This window comes from Sarcophilus harrisii, chromosome 2 (assembly GCF_902635505.1).
Source record: "Sarcophilus harrisii chromosome 2, mSarHar1.11, whole genome shotgun sequence".
Taxonomy (NCBI): Eukaryota; Metazoa; Chordata; class Mammalia; order Dasyuromorphia; family Dasyuridae; genus Sarcophilus; species Sarcophilus harrisii.
The window spans coordinates 339,419,458-339,441,141 of record NC_045427.1 but is presented as its reverse complement, the minus strand read 5'-3'; the positions used below and the strand labels follow the sequence as shown (position 1 = coordinate 339,441,141).

The 21,684-nt window shown below is 33.4% G+C and overlaps 1 protein-coding gene across 2 annotated transcripts in view; it reads left to right on the top strand.

Moving 5' to 3' along the window:
* The window catches only part of SOS2 (SOS Ras/Rho guanine nucleotide exchange factor 2), a 111,424-nt gene that overhangs the window by 70,510 nt on the left and 19,230 nt on the right, over positions 1–21,684 (top strand). For both annotated transcript variants that reach the window (XM_031952969.1, XM_031952970.1), the window contains 7 exons: positions 314–436; positions 2,355–2,458; positions 3,322–3,544; positions 11,387–11,506; positions 11,629–11,791; positions 15,228–15,345; positions 17,169–17,341. In XM_031952969.1, the coding sequence (XP_031808829.1) occupies positions 314–436; positions 2,355–2,458; positions 3,322–3,544; positions 11,387–11,506; positions 11,629–11,791; positions 15,228–15,345; positions 17,169–17,341 (1,024 nt within the window). The remainder of the gene's footprint in view (positions 1–313; positions 437–2,354; positions 2,459–3,321; positions 3,545–11,386; positions 11,507–11,628; positions 11,792–15,227; positions 15,346–17,168; positions 17,342–21,684) is intronic.

Sequence of the window (21,684 nt, the reverse complement as noted above, 5' to 3'; positions counted from 1 at the left end):
AAAATCCAGAATGCAGACATATTCCACTGATTTCCTTTGCAGTTCACCAGCATATTTTCTGAAGGAGAAAGGACCTTTGTGGCCAGGATGTTGAAATAATCAACTAGTTATCTAACTGCTTACTCTGAATAGTTTGATATTTCTTAATATTTATTTCATTTTTTTTAAAAGCTAATTTTGTTTGATGGGGGAAGAGAATAAAGAGGCTATGCTTAGCAAATTAGAAAGTATTTGTCAGAACTTTCCCTATCTATTGTAATTTTTGTCTATATAAACAATTAAGCATTTGTCTTTAATTTTGCTCTGTTCCTAGGTTTGAAATCCCCGAGCCAGAACCTTCCGAAGCAGATAAATTGGCAGTAGAGAAAGGAGAGCAACCAATCAGTGCAGACCTGAAACGGTTTCGCAAAGAATATGTCCAACCAGTACAACTTAGGTATTTCTCTTGCTCCATCCAATTTTCCTTCTCTGTATAGCACAAAACTTGTCCCCTCTCATCTCAGATGCAGATGATGGAGCTGCCTTTACTTTTGCTTATACATGAATTTATTGTCGAACACAGTGAAGTTCCAGGTGCAAAGTATACTCTGGTCATTTACAATTATGTGATATGTATCCTAGAAATGACTTCTTTTTTTAATTAAAGCTTTTTATTTTCAAAATATATACATGGATAATTTTTAACATTCACCCTTACAAAACCTTGTGTTTTAAATTTTTCTCCTCCCTTCCCTTCACTCCCTTCTCTAGACAGCAAGTAATTTATGTTAAACATGTGTACTTCTATACATATTTCCACAAATATGCTGCACAAGAAAAATCAGACGAAAAAGAAAAAAATGAGAAAGAAAACAAAATGCAAGCAAACAACAAAAAGAGTGAAAATATTATGTTATGATCCACATTCAGTTCTCATTGTCCTCTCTCTGGGTGCAGATGGCTCTTTTTATCACAAGATCATTGGAACTGGCCTGAATTATCTCATTGTTGAACAAAGCCACATCCATCAGAATTAATTCTTATATTCTTATAGCATTTATTTTCAAGTATAATTAAACTCTCTAAAATTATTTATAGATATAATAGGTATATCTGTATCTCTGTGCCAAGAGATAAAGTTGTATCTCTATCTGTCTATCTGAATGTCTGTCTTTCTGTCTGTCTGTACCCCCCTCCCCACATACACACACATATATTATTGAGATCCCTGTCTTAAGGGACCGTGGTGATATAGTGAATAGGGAGCAAGACTTTGATTTTCACTAAGTTACTTAATATCTTAATTCCTCAAGCTACTTTCTAAGATTATATTGTAGAATAGTTGTCTATATGTGAGACAGATTCCTTAACAGGAATTCCATGATAGTGAAATCACAAGTCCAAGACAAAAAAGTAGGCTTAAATTACTGTTGTTGAATTTAATTTTTCTTTTTTTTTTCCCTATATAGTTATCTTGAACTTTTTTGTATCCTCATTTTTGTATCTTTCCACAAAAAAGGAAAATCTACAGAGATTAGTTTTTTATCAAGAAAATGATTTTACTAATTGATAGAAATAAAGATCGAGGCAAATAAAATAAAAGTGCATTGAAGAAACAGCAGTGCTAATTACCTTTTGATTAAGCCTTATGTGTTATTTATAATAAATAGCCAACATTTATAGCATTTACTATGTGTCACATGTTGGTCTGTGGTGTAGGACACAATGGGTTGGTAGATTTAGAAAAATACAGAAAGATTTGGATTTATGAAGGAGAATGTTGCCTACCTTCAGATAAAGAACCGATGAGTATAGTGCAATCTTATATAAATGTATATGAATGTATATGACTATAGTTTATCTATGTGTATGTATGTGTATATAAAAGTATGTATGCATATGTAAATATGTGTACATACAAATATGCACATATATGTGTAGGTATGTATGTATCGAGAAATATATCTGTGCTTAGTTGCAGCCTTCTTGAGGGAATTGGGAGAAGAAAAGGGGGAAAAAAAGAGTAAAGTTGAAAGTCCACAGCAGAGAACAAAAGAAAACCTGTAAGGAAGCAAAGAAAAGGTAGACAGCTCTGAATATAATGTGTAGTATTTATTATATAAGCTTTCTTGAAATGGAAATTTATTGTTTCATATTTTGAATCCTCTCTTATGTTCTGCTGCTATTGCACATGGCAATGTTTCTTTTTCTATCTTTTTTCCCTATGATGTTTTTTTTTTTTATTTTGTATCTAAGTTTAAAATTTTAAAAAAACTTTAAAAGAGCACACCTTTTTCTTTCCCCTTCCCCCCAAGTAATATTTGAGTGCTTGGATTACACTGAAATGTATACTCTATTTCCTTCCATTTTATTAGGATACTAAATGTATTTCGGCACTGGGTAGAACATCATTTTTATGATTTTGAGAGAGATCTGCAATTACTTGAAAAATTAGAATCCTTTATTTCAAGTGTAAAAGGTATGTAAATTTAATCTCTGTTGGTTGTTTTCAAAATCTGTTTTCTTAAAAAAAAAAAAAAAGCTTTGTTGTTTTACACAAATATCTAATTTTAAAGTAGATGCAACAACATTTAAAACAACATAGAGTTTTACAGTCTTTGTCAGATGACTCATGTTTAGAATTACCTAGAGTCATTTCATAGTTTTTTAAAACTTGTTATTTGGCTTCTAAGTTCTTGTGGCTGTTCTGTATTTAAAGGAGTTGGAGGACTTGTCCTGACAATCCTGTTTTTACCTTTACTAGCTATCATACTTTTAATCTAAAGAAAATATATGAAAAATATCTGTCAATACTCATTACCTGGGTTATTGGATGATTTGCTGTTTACTTGTAATATTTTTTCTTCCTTTTGTGATAAACGGAAAATGTATACTAAGTTAATAGGGTTTACTTCTTGCATTAAAAGAACATAAATTTAAACAAATGGGCAATTTAATGTCTTTACTGAGTGAAATTAAGTTTTGCCCAAAGACAATAATAGGCATTAATTAACGCATCAGAATTAAGACTGGCTTTAATTTTCTTTTTCTTTGTTCCTTAAAGAATTTGGTTTAAAGTAGTCATTTTGAAGTGTTTGTTCCATTTTTAAAACATGCCATTTTTGCTAGTTTATCTTTTTTATTTTGATATAAACAGAATAACAAAATCTAAAGATTTATTTTCTGTATATGCTGTCTGTCATCTAGAATACTGTATGTTTATTCTGTGATCTGATTAGCCTCTAAAATAGCATAAAGTAAATGTTTTGACAAAAAATTATTTGACCAATATATTAGCACACTTGCATTGGAGGTCTTCCTATAGATTTTTTTTTTTTCCAGGGAAAACGATGAAGAAGTGGGTAGAGTCAATTGTTAAAATCATCAAGAGGAAAAAACAAGCTCAGGCAAATGGAATTAGCCATAATATTACTTTTGAAAGTCCACCACCACCCATTGAGTGGCATATTAGCAGACCAGGACAGTATGAAACATTTGATCTCATGACCCTGCATCCAATAGAAATTGCACGTCAACTAACACTTCTGGAATCTGACCTCTACAGGTAATTCAATACTATCACAGTTAGAGAATTTAAAAATTATCTATTATTCAGTTTTCAGAGGTCTGTAGGCATATTAGTATTTTAACTGTTCTACAAATCATAATATAAGCTATTTGTGTATATTTTTAAATATATCTCATATTTACATTTTACCTTAAGGTTAATGGAGTACTTTCCTTTAAAAAAATCTTTACAGATAGATTAAGTATTGTCTCCATTTTACAGATTAGGAAACTGAGGCTGAGAGGCTGAGAAAGATGGCTTGACCCCAATGTTATTTAGCTTATATCAGAGCTGGGCTCTGAATAATATTTAAAATATAGAATTTGACAACTACAAGTAAAATTTCATATAGTATATCACATAGACTTTCAGAATTATGTTGTCACCATAGATTTTTATTGAAATCAAATCTAATTACCCGATTGCACAATTTAGAGAGAAAAACAAGTTGACACTTAGTCTTCTTCAATGAAGTAGCAGTTCAGATTTATTATTTCACTAATTATATATTTCAAGCTTCTATTATTTTCAGAACATTTTAGGTGATGAGAAAGATAAAGAATATTAGCAAGTAAGAAGAGAACTTTAAATGCTTCCTTCTATGAACTGAAAGGCTTAAGTATAAAAACTTTCTCATGTGTAGGTTACCTTTTCTTCTACTGTTACCACACTTCACCTTCCCAGCCCCTCCCCCCCAAAATCCTTTCAAACTTAGCCAAATCTATCAGTAGAATGTTCGTAAATTTTTATTGATTTTATGTAATTAATTGTGTTTTATTGACATATATATCTTATATTTTCTTCTGTTTTTATATTTTGACATTGTCTTCCATCTTTTCAATCCTTTCACTTTATTCTAATATTTCTCATTTTCTTCTGGAGCAATTGAATTCTCTTTGTTCCATTTTAATTTTCTATGTAATACACTATTTAATAGTGTTTTCGCCTTCTCTTCCAAGCTGTTGATTATCCTTTTGGTCAGGTTTCTAGTTCATTTCTAATTTGATCTTGGAACTAGTGTCTGAGGACTGAGTTGATCCTTTTTCCTACTATACCTCTGGAAATATAGAACTGTATCTCCTCTTCCTTCAGTAATTTCTCTTTGCTTATTCTATCTCCACTTATTATTTGCCAGGTGGAGGCTGAGATCTGGATTCAGATGCTTGGGTATTGAAGCTGACACACCCTTAGTGTGAAACTATTCAGCTCATTGACTTGCTTCAGGTCCATCTGAATGAGTTGGCCCTGATTTCCTCTCTTTCCCTTTCTCCTTCCTGTGGGTCACAAAGTCAGTGTATGTCAGAGATAGGATTTGAACAAGGCTAACTATCTTCTTAACTGCTTTTCATTTTTTTTTTTTGTTAGTGCTTTGAAAATGTTATTACTTCTGATATTTTATTTTTTATTAAAAAGATGAATTAGTATAATTTTCCCTATATAGGTAAGAAAAAAGTGAATTAAAATTGTACAATAGAACAAGATAGAAAGTCTGAAGTCTGGTATTCAGTACTTTTGAATCTTAATCTCTTTCTACATACACATTCAATTAATCATTAAGCATTTATTAAGAGTGTACTATGTGCACCCAGGGAAAGAACTCTGGGAGATGACTATGAACCACTACATAGAATTCCCAATCCCTCTATTTTTGTCTGCCTGCATTTTTTATTTCCTTCACAGGCTAACTGTACACTATTTCAAAGTCTGACTCTTTTTATAAAGCAAATTAAGTGTTTGGACATGTATACATATATTGTATTTAGATTATACTTTAACACATATAACATGTATTGGTCAACCTGCCATCTGGGGGAAGAGGTGGGGGAAAGGAGGGAAAAAGTTGGAATAAAAGGATTTGCAACTGTCAATGCTGAAAAATTACCTATGCATATATCATATAAAAAGCTATTTTAAAAAAAGTCTACTGTGTGGCAGACATTGTTTCTAGGTATATACACTAGATAAACAAAAACAAAAGTGACCTAGGCATTATATTCTAATTCTGTTTAATGTCATCTGTATCCTGTTTAGTTGTAAAACCTTTTCACCCATTTCCAGTCTCCATTCTCTATTTCATCTTCTACAAAATTGGTGAAGTATATTTCCCAAGGCACAAATCTCACCCTGAAACTCTCCTAGTCAAAAACTTTAGTGGCTTCTCATCACTTAGATTAAATACAAATTCTTTAATCTGGCATTTATCACCCTCCACAATCTGACTCTTACCTATCTTTCTAGACTTATTTCATGCTTTCCTTCATGAGTTCTGTGTTCCAATCAAACTGGAATTTGACATTCCATCTTTTCCAAGTATTCATTTACCTAAGCTATTTCTAATTCTTTATATCTCAGAATACTGTCTTTCTTTAAGACTCATTTTAGGTATCATATCTTCCCTGATTTCCCAACTGATTCACTCTCATAGTTTACCTAATATTATATTTTTGTATATATACATTGCATCTGCTAAAGAGCACATAAGCTGATCAGAGGCAAGATAGTTTCATTATTGTTTGTGTATCTTGTGTGTACTAGGTAAATATTAAATTGTCTTTTAATTGAATTGGAAAAGTGTGATGGCACTAGCTTATGGAGGTTTTCAAATGCTAGGATGAAGAGTTGATAGTTTTGTGGTCTTGTGAAAATATGATTAATGCAGATAGTAAACAACACAATGAATTATGTGATTAAGTGCAATTTGTTTGATATAAATGCCATAGGAGAAAACGAGATTAATTCATGTTGAAGTAGTTGAGGAAAACTTCATGCAAAAGAACATTTGGACATTGATTGACTCACATATGGATAGAGAGCAAGGAGAATGTGTAACCATTTTTAAAATGGATTTTAGAATGTATTAAAAGTGAAATTTTCTTTTAGTAGAGAGATTTTCCTCACCAATAGTTCCTTACATGGGGATGGGGCAAACGTGAGGTAAATCTCATAGCGGGGCAATGGATCAAAAATGCTTTGTGTTGGAGGAAGTGCTTTGAAGTAAGCTTTGGATTTGTTAAGATGAAGGTGAAAAAGTAACACATTCTACACATGGCAAGGTGATATTTGGGGGAACCTGTGCAAAGTCATGAAAGCAAAATTTGGAATGTCTTATATGAGAAATAGTTGTCAAACCAGAGTGACTGTCAATTCTATTGTCTATTCTATATTAAATTCTGGGAATTCAATGAAAGCAAAAAAAAAAAAAAATTCTCCTCCTCTCAAGGATCTCACAGTATAATGAGGGATATATTATGAAAACAACTATATACAAATAAGAATAAACTGAAGAAAATCAACAGAGTTAAAGCGTTAACATTAAGGAGGATTGAGAAATGCTTGTTATAGAAGGTGGGATTTTAGCTGTGTCTTGAAGTAAGTCAGGATGTAAACATGATGAAGAAGAGAATATATAATCTTAAAGAATCATAAATAAAAATTCATGGAGTCAGGAAATGGAGTATCTTACATGAGGAGCAACAAGGAGTTCAATGTCAATGAATCCAGATTATGAAGCTTGGTTATAAAGGATTTTGAATACCATACAAAGGATTTTATAGTTGATCCCATAAGTAACAGTAAGTCACTGTAGTTTATTGAATAGAAAGTGACATGACTAGACCAGACTAGAGAAGAAGGTGTATATAAGAGATGTCGGGAAAGTAAAATTGGTAGGGCTTAGTAACAGATTGAATATGAAGGACAGTGAGGTAGTATGAAGAGCAGAGTATATTAAAAAACAAAATATTACAATATATTCCTTTTTTTTCCCCTGAGGCAATTGAGGTTAAGTGACTTGCCCAAGGTCACATAGCTAGGAAGTATTAAGTGTCTGAGACCAGATTTGAACTCAGGTCCTCCTGATTTCAGGGCTGGTACTCTATCCACTGCACCACCTACCTGCCCCTAGAAAAGTTATTGTAAACAGGAAAGAAAGGAAAATGTTTTAAGGAAAGATAATGATTACTGTTTTTGACATGCTGAGTTTAAAATGACTGCTGAAACTCAAGTTGAGATGTCTAAGAGGCATTTGGAGATATGAGAGTAGAGATTGGAGAGGCAATAAGACTAGATAAGTAGATCTAAGAGTCATCCCCATAGAGGTGATAATTGAAACCATATGAATTAATGAGACATCTCGTGAAATAGAATTGAGGAAAAAGAAAAAGAGGGCCTAGAACAGAACCTTGGGGCAACCACTCCCCATGTTCAGTATGACTTGAATGAATATCCAGAAAAAGAAACAGAAGAAATAGTCAGGCATGGAGGAGGAGAACCACAAGAAAGCAGTATTGGAGCAACTTGGAGAGAATATCCAGAAGAAGAATCAGGAGGTTTTAAAGAGGTCGTGGAGAATGAGTTTTGAGAAAAGGCCATTAGATTTGGCAATTAAGAGATCATTATTAATATTGTAGAGACCAGTTTTGGTTGAATGATAAGGTCAGACAGCAGGATGATTTCAGAGAGGCCTGGAGAAAATTAAATGAACTGATGCTAAGTGAAATGAGCAGAACCTCTGCAACAAGAAGACTATACAATGATCAGTTCTGATGGATGTGACTCTCTTCAACAATGAGATGATTCAAAAATTCAGTGATAAAGAGAGCCATCTACACCCAAAGAGAGGACCGTGGGAGCTGAGTGTGGACCACAACATAGCACTCTCGCTCTTTCTGTTGTTGTTTGCTTGTTTTTTTTTAATTTCCCAGTTTTGTTTTCTTTCCCTGTTTTTTTCCTTCTTGATCTGATTTTTCTTGTGCAGCAAGATAACTATATAATTATGGATATACATATTAGATTTAACATATTTAACATGTATTAGACTACATGCCATGTAGGGGAGAGGGTAGGAGGGGATAATTTGGAACAGAAGGCTTTGTAAGGGTCAGTGTTGAAAAATTATCCATGCATATATTTTTTTTAATAATTATAACTTTTTATTGACAGAACCCATGCCAGGGTAATTTTTTACATTATCCCTTGCATTCACTTCTGTTCCAATTTTTCCCCTTCCTCCCTCCACCCCCCCCTCTAGATGGAAAGCAGTCCTATACATGTTAAATATATCATAGTATATCCTAGATAACAATATATGTGTGCAGAACCGAACAGTTCTCTTGTTGCACAGGAAGAATTGGATTCAGAAGGTAAAAATAACCCGGGAAGAAAAACAAAAATCCATGCATATGTTTTGTAAATAAAAAAAAAATGATAAGGTCAAAAGCCAAACTATAGAAAGCTAAAAAGAGTGAGGAAAGGAAGTGGGGGTACTAATTGCAGGTGCCCTTCTCAAGGAGTTTAGCTAGAAAAAGTAGGGAAAAAATGACAATAGTTAATAGGGATGAATAATTCACATAAAAGGTTTATTATAATTATGAAGAAATAGGTATATTTTTAGATATTAAGGAAGCAGTTGTTAGACAGGGAGAGATTAAAGATAAGTGAGAGAGTACAGATGATAAAGGAGACAATCTGCTAGAGAAGATATGGTGCAACAGAAGCACTTGTGCCTATAGAGAAATTTGTCTTGGCAACGAGAAAGAACTCCCTCTTCAAATGATATGAGTGAAAGAGAAAATGATGTCAAAATGATTTGGCGCGAGACTTCTTCAAAAATGCATCTAAATAATGTGAGATGAAGAAGAGGAAAGAAGAAGGAGCTTTTAAAGAATGGCTTCACTTTTTTCGGTGAGTCAGGGTGAGGGGAGGAGAAGTGAAGAAGTTGAGGAAAAGGGAAGCCAAAAAGACACTATGATGAATGGTATAATAAGTCAGAGATATAAAAGGATTGCCTTGCTGCAATGAGAATCTAGTACCAGATTATGTAAGAAAGTTGTAGTGATCCCCATCAGCATGACTTTGCTATTTTTCTCCAGCTTTGTTTAGCAGCACATGAGTAGGAACAAAACAGTAGATAAGGGAAGTAAAATCCAAGATTGAAGCTTGGCAGGGGAAAGATTGGTGAAGGTGTAAGAGAGCAAGGAATTTGAGAGAAGACAATGTATTTGAACTGGTTTATAAGAGGTCAAGATGGGGAAAAGAGGAGAGTGAAAGTGTAACCTATAAAAGAGGAGTCAGGAAGACTTATCTTCCTTAGTTCAAAAAAAGTCATAGACTTAGTCTTAAACTAGTTGAGTGACTTTGGGCAGGTCACTTAACCCTATTGATCTCCATTTCCTCATCCGTAAAATGAATTGGAGAAGGAAATAGTAAACCCCTCTGTTATCTTCATTAAGAAAACCCCAAATGGGATCATGAAGAGTTGGACACAACTGATATTGGGATGGAGGAATAGGTCATGTAAAACAAGTAAGTTGAGGAAATTAAAATCTTTAAAGGAATATCAATATGTATGTTGAAATTCCTCAGGCAAGAATTGGGAGAAGGGAAAGAAGGAAGGGAGAGAAAGTTTGTGGATTGGAAGGGACAGGACATGGAGGGGATTGATAGGATAGAATAGAAAGGTACAAATTGGTACCTAAGGGTACCTAAAGGTACTCTAAGGGTTAGACTGAAAAGTTTTTATTTTATCTTAGAGATAGTAGGGAACCATTAAAGATCTTAATAGGAGAGGTATAGGATAGAATCTGTGTCTTATTAGTATCATTTCGATAGCTATGTTTAGCAAGAGGAGAGATTAGCAAGTGGGAAGTTCTGTTCAAGAGATGATGAGTTTATATGCTCAAAAAGTTATCAAACTGTGCATACCCTTTGATCTAGCAGTGTTACTACTAGGCTTATATCCCAAAGAGATATTAAAGGAAAGGGACCTGTGTATGCCAAAATATTTGTGGCAGCCCTTTTCATAGTGGCTAGAAACTGGAAACTGAGTGGATGCCCCTCAATTGGAGAATGGCTGAAAAAATTGTGGTATGAATATTATGGAATATTATTGTTCTGTAAGAAATGACCAGCAGGATGATTTCAGAGAGGCCTGGAGAGATTTACATGAATTGATACTAAATGAAATGAGCAGAATCAGGAGATCATTATACACTTCAATGACAATACTATATGATGATCAATTCTGATGGAAGTGGTTATCTTTGACAATGAGAAGATCCAATTCAGTTCCAATTGATCAATGATGGACAGAATCAGCTACACCCAGAGAAAGAACACTGGGAAATGAATGTGGCCTACTTGCATTTTTGTTTTTCTTCCCAGGTTATTTTTACCTTCTGAATCTGATTTTTCTTGTGCAATAAGAGAACTGTACGGATCTGTACACATATATTGTATTTAAGATATATTTTAACATGTTTAACATGTATGAGACTGCCTGCCATGTAGGAGAGAAGGTGGAGGGAGGAAAGGAAAAATTTGGAACAGCAGTGAGTGCAAGGGACAATGTTGAAAAATTACCCATGCATATGTTCTGTTAATTAAAATCTATAATAATAATGAAAAAGAAAGCTGTTAGATTGACAGCTGGAAAAAAAAAAAGAGATGATGAGTTTATTAAGCTAGGATAGGAGCTATGTATGTGGAGAAAAGGGAATTGGATGATATATTGTTAAAGTAGGACTGATCAAAACTTGGTGACTGATTCAGTATAGAACCAATATCTACTGAAATCCTTGTTCTTGTTACCTTTGGGCATGTGAAATATAATCTGTTCTATTAACTACTTTATTTGCCTTTTCAGAGAGAACCTATATAACCAAAAGGCCAAAGAGATCAATAATACCATTAGGTGCTCTGTGTGTGTGTGTGTGTGTGTGTGTGTGTATTTTTTGTTAAGTGCACAGTTCATAATTTACTTCTACTGACTATCTCTATTCCTACTTATTATAAATAGTAACTTAATCTTTTCTTTCTTCTCATTGACCTTTGGCTCAACAGGGCAGTTCAGCCTTCTGAACTTGTAGGAAGTGTGTGGACTAAAGAAGATAAGGAAATAAATTCTCCAAATTTATTGAAAATGATTCGGCACACTACAAATCTAACTCTCTGGTTTGAAAAGTAAGTACATGTGAGGTATAGTTCTAATGTCAAAATCAAAGTTAAATAATTTTTTAAAAATTCTTAAAACTCATACAGATTTTCTAAATAGTATCTTCTTGTATTTTTTTCTTTTTGACCAGGTGCATAGTAGAAGCAGAAAACTTTGAAGAACGAGTGGCAGTATTAAGTAGGATTATGGAGATTCTGCAAGTTTTTCAAGACTTGAACAATTTCAGTGGTGTGTTAGAGATAGTCAGTGCAATGAATTCAGTGTCCGTATACAGATTGGAACATACATTTGAAGTAAGTCTTAGCCGTAAATATTTCATTCTTTTGGAGAAAGAAACAATGTGCATTTAGAAAAATCTAAATCTATATATGTATATGTGTATGTATTTGTATATATATATATAAATATTGTAAGGAGGTAGCATAACATTGATGGGGAATCACACTCAAGCCAAGAAGACTTGTATTCGAGTCACACTCAGAGAGAGAAGTTGTGTGATCTTGAGCGAATCACTTAACCTCTCAGTATTTTATTTATTTATTTTAATAATAGCTTTTTATTTACAAGTTATATGCATGGGTAATTTTACAGCATTGACAATTGCCAAACCTTTTGTTCCAATTTTTCCCCTCCTTCCCCCCACCCTCTCCCCTAGATGGCAGGATGACCAATACATGTTAAATATATTAGAGTATAAATTAAATACAAAATAAGTATACATGTCCAAACCATTATTTTGCTGTACAAAAAAAATCGGACTCCGAAATATTGTACAGTTAGCCTGTGAAGGAAATCAAAAATGCAGGTGGGCAAAAATATAGGGATTGGGAATTCAATGTAATGGTTCTTAGTCATCTCCCAGAGTTTTTTCGCTGGATGTAACTGGTTCAGTTCATTACTGCTCCATTAGAACTGATTTGGTTCATCTTATTGCTGAAGATGGCCTGGTCCATCAGAATTGATTATCATATAGTATTGTTGAAGTATATAATGATCTCCTGGTCCTGCTCATTTCACTTAGAGTCAGTTTGTGTAAGTCTCTCCAGGCCTTTCTGAAATCATCCTGTTGGTCGTTTCTTACTGAACAATAACATTCCATATTATTCATATACCACAATTTATTCAGCCATTCTCCAATTGATGGGCATTCACTCAGTTTCCAGTTTCTGGCCACCCCAAAAAGGGCTGCCACAAACATTCTTACACATACAGGTCCCTTTCCTTTCTTTAAAATCTCTTTGGGGTATAAGCCCAGTAGTAACACTGTTGGGTCAAAGGGTATGCACAGTTTGATAACTTTTTGAGCGTAGTTCCAAATTACTTTCCAGAATGGCTGGATATATTCACAATTCCACCAACAATGTATTAAGTGTCCCTGTTTTCCCACATCCCCTCCAACATTCCACATTATTTTTCCCTGTCATTCTAGCCAATCTGACAGGTGTGTAGTGGTATCTCAGAGTTGTCTTAATTTGCATTTCTCTGATTAATAATGACTTGGAGCATCTTTTCATATGGCTAGATATAGTTTCAACTTCTTCATCTGAGAATTGTCTGTTCATATCCTTTGACCATTTATTAATTGGAGAATGGCTTGATTTTTTATAAATTAGTCAATTCTCTATATTTTGGATATGAAGTCTTTATCAGAACCTTTGACTGCAAAAATGTTTTCCCAGTTTATTGCTTCCCTTCTAATCTTGTCTGCATTTGTTTTGTTTGTACAAAAACTTTTCAATTTGATATAATCAAAATTTTCTATTTTGTGATCAATAATGATCTCTAGTTCTTTAATCATAAATTCCTTCCTCTTCCACAGGTCTGAGAACCTCTCAGTATTATAGGCAAACCTTCGATCTGTAGACACTTATTAAATACTCACAGTGTGCCTGGCACTGGTGTTAAGTGTTGGGGAGAAAAACAAGAAAAAAAGAAAGATAGGCCCTACCCTCAAGTAACTGACATTCTAATGAAGAAAGTTGAAAAGATGGAAGTAGAGAGGGAAGAAAAGGTACCCAATAAGGGGTCATGGTAGAGAAGTCAGTCAGAGAAGTCTCCAGAGTAGTGTAGCTAAATGAGAAATGAAGAGATACCTAAGTGAGGTTTCTCCTTAAAGTTTGGAGTTGATGTTGTGATTATCTCCATAAGGAGCTTCCCAAGCATGGTGGAGAAGTTAGTCATAGAAGTCTCAAAGTAGTTAATCCAGGTGAGAAAAGGTGCCAACAAAGGTCTACACATAAGCGTTTCCTATACCAGTGAAGTCTTAAGTTCTACTTAATTTATATTTCATATGTGAAATACAAAATCACATTTTTAGAAAGTTTCTTTAGTATGCAGATAAATATTAGATCATTTAAGGTTAGTCTAGTATTTAGTGTGTTTTTTTTTTTCTAATATACCTTAGTGTAAAGAGTTTAGTAGTGGTGCCACATGTGATCATTTTGAATGACCAAAGAAGATGATTGATTATAAATATACGAACTTTTTATTTTCCTTGAAGAAAGAACAACATAGGGAGCTTTGTATTGCTATTTTTTGAACTATGAAAACGTTGCCTATAAAAAACTTCAGTCTAGAACCCTTTTTAAATTTTAAATTCACTTTAAAAATTTATTTAAAGATGAGTTCTAAAAAACCAGAAATTTTTACCTCAAGAAATACTTCAGGAAAGTATTCGATATGTGGACTAGAACTGATTGATTTTTGAGATCTTTAGAATGGCTCAGTTATATCAAGAGGTGTTTGTGCCAGACTGTCTAGGCACACTACTCTAGACTGCCAGGGCCATACATCCCAGTCTTTGGAGCCTACCTGGATAAACTTGGAGACAAGCCAATCTGGAGGTGCAAATGGTCTGTCTTTATTCAGTCATCCTCTCAGTGGGGGTAGCAGGAAGTAAGAGAGCAAGTTCCTCTCAGAGCTGTCTATTTATGCTTCCAGTCTTCCGGGATGACCTGGGCCCACCCACTCTGCACTGCCATAGGTGGAACCAGAAGAAGGAGGGTGTGTAGTTGATTTACACCCAAGGAGGAAATCTAACAAGAGGACACACCCCTCACCACCTCAGGGAACCTATAAAAGTTCCTATAACTCCTGCAAATAAAACTTCCCACCTCAGGATCATGCCCCTTCTACTTCCCTGGGTCCCACCCTGCCCAAGCTGATGGGGCATATAGGCTATGTGGCATATCTTGGAGAGAGAGGAATTCCCCTAACAGGTGTTGTAAAAACTTTATTTAGTTTCACCAAAAGTTAAACATATGTAACACTTAAAAGCAAAGTGACCTGACATAAAATCAAACAAAAAAGATGGTAGAGCTTTAAACAAAATGTAATCTTTAGGTTTCATCTTGTAATTTATCATAAAAATGTGTTAGGAAAAAGTGTGTTTGTGTGTGTGTGTGTGATATGTTTGGACCTTGTGATTATGAACAAATAAAAGTATTCCTTTTAAGAAATGTATGTATACATGTAGTATATATTTCTGAAAAGTTGTTTGTAAACCAAATTCTTATGGATCATTTAGAATGAATCAATAGAATCTTTTGATAAGTGAAAAAAGCCCTTTTTTGCTATTGTCATTGGCTTTTCATAAAAGGAGGTATATTGGTAGTTTAAAAAAAATACATAGCATTGGCATGAATTTTATCAAATATGATACATTGATAGTTAAAAGATTGAAAGAGAACGACAATCCATACTTTTGACAGAGTTTATACTTGTTTTAAGGCATTACAGGAAAGAAAACGGAAGATTTTAGAAGAAGCTGTAGAACTAAGCCAAGATCACTTTAAAAAATACCTAGCAAAACTGAAATCAATCAACCCACCTTGTGTGCCTTTTTTTGGTAAGTTACCAGATATTCATTTTATGATATTGTCCATATATATTTATATATTTTTTCTTATCCTTCAACAAATTGAATTTTGTTTATAATAGGCAAAATAGGTTTTAGGTTTTGAAAAAGAATCTTTTTAGAATGACCTAGCATTTCCTTGTCTAGGTATTTTTCTTCAATGCTATTAATAGATGATTTCCATAAATTAATATTTGAGCAGCTACAAATTGCCACTGTATGGCTTCATTGAAATAAGAATAATTTAAAATTTATTTGTAAAGGTTTTGAGAGAAAAATTAAAATAAATTGTGATCTGGTATATTTTTATTACACAACATCAAGCAAAATAATTTATAGTGACAGTTCTGTAAGAGCAGTGTATATTGAGTAATTGGCTCAAATGTGCAGAATGTAGTGTTTATGACTAGCCCAGCTAAAATGGATGATTTACCATGCCCCATGTTTTCTTATTTCTGAGCCTAATTCAAATGCTATTAACCCCTCCCCTCCATGACAACCCCTCCCCCCTCCCCCTGAGTCCTTTCCTGATTTCCACCAAATAGCATTGACTGTTTTCATGTGGTACTTTGTACTTAAGAATTTATCATGGCTTTTGTTGTTTTATGGTTATTACATATGGTATATTACATATACCATTACATATGGTATATACATATTACATATGGTTATTATCCATATTACATATGGATATTCCTATCCCCAGGGGTATGCTGGTAAATGTTTAATAACTGACTCTCTTTGGGAAACGTTGGGGACAGTTCAGAAAATAAATCAATTCCTAACTTACAGTGTTTGCTGATTTCTAATGTCTAAAATCTCTCTATGAAAATTTAACAAATCATCTTTCACAAGCCAGTTTGAGCAGGTTCTAGTACATCCTTGAATCTTTTCCTATTTGACTCTAAACTCTCAAATCTGTCTTTCTACCAGCACTGTAACAATAGATACTTAATAAAAAATTTATTGAATTGAATGAGTTCAAGGTGTGATCAAGTGGAATGAACACTGGTTTTGAAAGGAGCAAACCTGGCAATTTAATCCTATCTTTACCTTGGGCAAGTCATTTAACTTCCCTGGACCTCAGATTTGTTACATATAAAAATTAGTGGATTGGACTATGTGATTTTTAAAATTTCTTCCAGTGACAAATCTTTGCTTATATAGAGTTATTATAAAACTGTTAGTCAGAGGTAGAAAAAAGTTTCTTAATCTAGAATGTAATATTTGTAGGTTCTTCTATTTTTGCTCTTGTCTTTTTATTCAAATACAAAATAAGAAAAGTTAATTTTTTTATTTTTATGATCTTTTTTATAATAAAAATCTTTTTAGTGTTATATTCACCACTAAATAAATTAGGTTTTATCTCTTAAATTGCTAAAGTTATACATTTAAAACATTGCTTTCAGAGTCCCACAGTTAATCCTTGATTATCTCTATATGTTATATATTTTGTTATGCTTTTACCCTTTTGAAGAAAAAAAAGCCATATAATTAATAACATTTAATGCAAGGGGAAATGGCATAGTGGGTAGAGAGCCAGCCTAAGGTCCATTTGAGAAGACCTGTATTAAATCTTGCATCTGACATACTAGGCAAATCATTTAACCTATTAGGAATCTGTGCAACTCTCTAAGACTATAAAATGCAGAGAAATTGCCAATTTAACTCTGGTAGAAGGTGATTTCTCACCAAGGAATTCCCAGGATCAATTAAATTACCAGTCCAGTCCCAGACTAGCCTTATTTTATAACAACATTAACTATAAGGTAAAATGAAAATGGAATAATGAATTTTTTTCTTTTTTTCTATAGGAATATATTTAACAAATATTCTGAAGACTGAAGAAGGTAATAATGATTTCCTTAAAAAACAAGGGAAAGAATTAATCAACTTTAGTAAAAGAAGGAAAGTAGCTGAAATTACTGGAGAAATTCAACAGTATCAGAATCAGCCTTATTGTTTACGGATAGAAGCAGAAATAAGGGTAAAAATTTTCTTTTCCTAAATTTTAAGGAGAATGTTTCAAATATTGATATGTTAACAACTAATTATGCCATAATATTGTTTTGAGAGGTTGTGTGGATCGAGAACTAGTCTTGTTCAAGTCCTGCCTTTGATATAAACTAGCTGGATATCTGGGCAAATAATCTCTCACTGTTTCACAAAGTTTGTGAAGTTTGGGACTCCAAAAAGAGTCTTGTAACTGAATGTGGGGGTTGAGAAATTATGATTTATTATCAGTAAATGTTTGATTTGTATATCAATTTTATATACTTTTGTGTGTGGGGTCACATAAAAATTTCTTGGGTAAAAAGGGGTTGCAAGTAAAAAAAAAAAGTTTAAGAAATCCTGTTCCAAGTTATAGACAAGATTGCTTGTCTTCAAGGGTCAAAGGAGTTTACATTCTGGCTACTGATAAATCATAGATATAGCTCTCTACTACCAAAAAGTAACAGTTAATGTGAGATCACAAAAGCTTAACATAGGGTTATTGAATCTTAGAGTTACAGCTGAAAGAGACCCTGAAGAGGTTACAAAAGACAAGTCTCTTCATTTTATAGGTGAGGAAACTGAGACCTAGAAAGAGGAGGCTGACTTGTCCAGTTAAGTGTGGCATAGTAAACTGGGCTTAGGATATGGAAATTGCAGGTTCAAATCTCAATTCTTCACACTTCTGTGTGAAGTGACCCTAGCAGAGTGACCCTAGACAAGTCAAATGACTTAAGTACCTTGAGCAATTTCTAGTAGTAATGTGCTTTGGGGTAGGGAGTTCCCATATACTGTTGAAATATGATTTCCTTTGCATATTCATACAGAATAATTCTAAATAACACTATAGTTTTTATGTTAATAATCTACAGATATATATAGCCAAGATACATTCCCCACTGAATAGTCCAAAAGATGAAGAAACAGTTCGCAAAAGAATCAGAATCTTTAGAAAAGATTTATGAAAGAGTGCTCCAAATTGCTAATGAGGAAAATGTAAATGAAAACAATTTTAAAGTTTAACCTTATGTCCAGAAAATGGACAAAGATGACAAAAGATGAAATAGATTCATTTTGGAAGGACTACAAGAAGACAAGTGCAATGCACTAAGGCACTATTGGCTGAACGGACTTTGTCCAACCATCCTTAAAAGTAATTTGTAATTATTCTTAAAGGAAAAAAAAGGTCAAGGAAATAGACAATATGCTTGGAATATTTTTTATATGTTTCCTGATTATATTCATAATGCTGACCATTTTGGGTGCTTTACATTATATAAATATAATTAGTAGTGTGATGTAATGGAAAAAATGTTGGAATTGGAGTCAGGAGTTCTGAGGTCAGCTCTATCTGTGAAATGATCTGGTATCACCAAAGGCATATTGTTTAACTTCTCATAGCCTCATGTACCTCATCTATAAAATAAAGATAACTTTTGCCCTATATAACTCATTGGATTGTTTTTAATGAAAGCATTCAGCAAATCTTAAAGTACGGTATATAAGTGAATTATTATAATTGTTATTTTGCTTATTTTTAGTAGCAGTGAATTTTTATGTTATAACAGGGTAACATATATATATATATATATATATATATATATATATATATATACACACACACACAAACATACACAGTAAAAATGGATTTTTCTAGAATTCTATCAGCTAGAACTTTTAGCTAGCGCTTTTCTAAAGTGTGATGAACATGATGATTGATAATTATCCTAAAGATATCCATAATTATGAGAATCAACATTTAATTGTGCTTTACTGCTAAGTAGATTTTATTCTAATTTTTTTCAAAAAACAGTAACACATATAGTATATGTGTTAATTTTCCACTAACTGAAATGCCTAATCTTCCTAGTCACTCATACAGAAACATCATGGATTATAATTCTAGAGCTAGGAGAAACTAAAAGATCACTTTGTTTAATCCTGAAATTTTATAAGCAAGGAAACTGAAGCCTAAATAGGTTAAGTGACTAGACCAGGGTCACAAAGATAGTGTCAGAAGTACAGTTTGCAATTTAAGTCTTCTCTTTCCACAGTACCATATTGTCTCCCCTTTCCTCTCCTCCCCCCTTCCCTGCCAAGGCCTTTTTCTTTAGCAAGTACATATAGGCAGACTATGGAATATTATATGTGCAAAGGGAATCCTCCTCTGTAAAAGTTCTTACTCAATTCAGAAGGTCTTGGTAATGATTGACCTAGACAATTTTTTGGCAAAATTATCATTACATGTATCTGAAAGTGTGTACCTTGCTGCATCACCAGGTTCAGTTCTTTACAAGGTGTTGTTGAGTCACTTTTCAGTCATGTTTGATTCATCATGATCCCATTTGGGTTTTCCTGGTAAAGATACTGGAGTAGTTTGCTCTTCTTCTTCAGCTCATTTTAATAATGAGGAAACTGAGACCAACAGAGTTAAACGACTTGCCCAGGATTCCACATTACTATGTCTGAGCTGGATTTTAAGTCATGAAGATGAGTCTTCCTGATTCTAACCCACTGTGTCACCTAACTTATCCCATCTTCACAGAAATAATGGCCTTAAAACAAAAATCATTTGCTATGATCTCTGTTCTCTTAATCTTCTACCTCAAGATTCCTTCACTAGAATCTCAGGCTTTTATCTTCTTTGCACCAGTATCTCAGAAGTGACTTTTCTTCTTACTAAGGCCAGTCCTCTTAACTTGTACCCTTGACTCTTTTTTCCTATTCCTAAATTTTAAATCTAGTGATCATTGGTTTACCACTTACAAACATGTCCAGATTTCCCCCATCATTAAAAATCTTTCACTTGATCTTGTCATCCCTTCATACTGTTTTCATATACTTCCCTATATTTTATTTATTTCTCAATTTCAGAGTCCACCACTAAGTTAAACCGCTCTCCTCAGTGATCTCTAATTGTTAATTCATGGCTTTTCTTTAGCCCTCAGCTTCTTGATCTCTGTATCTTTTGACACCAGTCTTGTAGGTGCCACGTTTGCAACCTTCAAATCATCTTTGGCTCTTAAACTTTGTCCTTACTTGACATATCTAACCCATGACCAAGTTTTGTCAGTTATATTTCCTCAACATTTCTCACATTTGTTCCCTTCTCTGTACTTACATGGTCACCATTCTAATTCAGGCCTTCATCTCTTTTGAAGCTCTCTATTATGATAGCCTTTTATTAGACTTCTTGATGGACAATTTTCTCTCCTGTAATCTATCCTTCACATAATTGCCAAATAGATAGTCCTAAAGCACAAGTCTGACTATGTACGTCCCTGGTCCAAGAAATTTCAGTGGTTTCTTTTTATTTCTAATCTAAAATATAAACTTTCTAGTTTTACACTTTTAAAGAATTTTAAATCTAAAAAGTATGTTACAGTCTACCTTTCCAGGCTTATTTCTTATTACTCCCTTTCATGCATTCTACATTTCAGCCAGATAAACCTATTTACTGTTACCTATTTACAGTGTTTGTTTTTCAGTCATGTCTGATTATTCATGACTCCATTTGTTGTTTTCCTGGCAAAGATACTGTAGTGGTTTGCCATTTCCTTCTTTAACTTATTATATAAATAAGGAAACTGAGGCAAACAGAGTTAAGTAAGTTGTCCAAGGTCACACAATTGTCTGAGGCTGGATTTTAATTCAGAAAGATTAGTCTTAACGACTCCAGGCACAGCCCTCTATCTACTGTACCACCTAGCTTCCCCTATGTACAATATGACTTCTCCCCTTTCCATGCTTTTGCACAGTTGTCATCTATGATTCAGAAAAATCCTTCCTTCCTTCTAATTCTTGGAATCCCTTAAATCTTTTCAAGCTTTTGTTCAGAAGCTATTTACTTCAAGAAACTTTTTCCATCAATACTGCCCCACCTCTTCAAACACTCAGAAATTTCTTTTGTATTAACTTATCTGTGTATATATTGAAGTCAGATATTGTATCTTTTTTGTCTTTATATCCTTAGTAATTAAAACAGTGCCTTGTACATAAGAGGAACTTCACAAATTCTTAGTCAATAAGGTTATATTCTCAATCATCTTCCCCCTGTATTGGCATAAGGTGGCTTTCACATCTTAAATTGGCATTTTGAATGCATTTCTTCATAGAAATAATGTTAAATTGTGGTAAGAAATTTAATTACTAATCTTACCTACTTACCTACTTGCCCACATATACATATATATGCTTAGCATAGTGCCTAGCATATAACACAGTTGTATATCTGTGTGTAAAATGTTAATGTCTGCCATTGATATAAGTATGAAATTTGATTTTTATTTTATTAAATATAAACTTAGTCAAGTTTTTATATAATCATAGCTTGTAGAA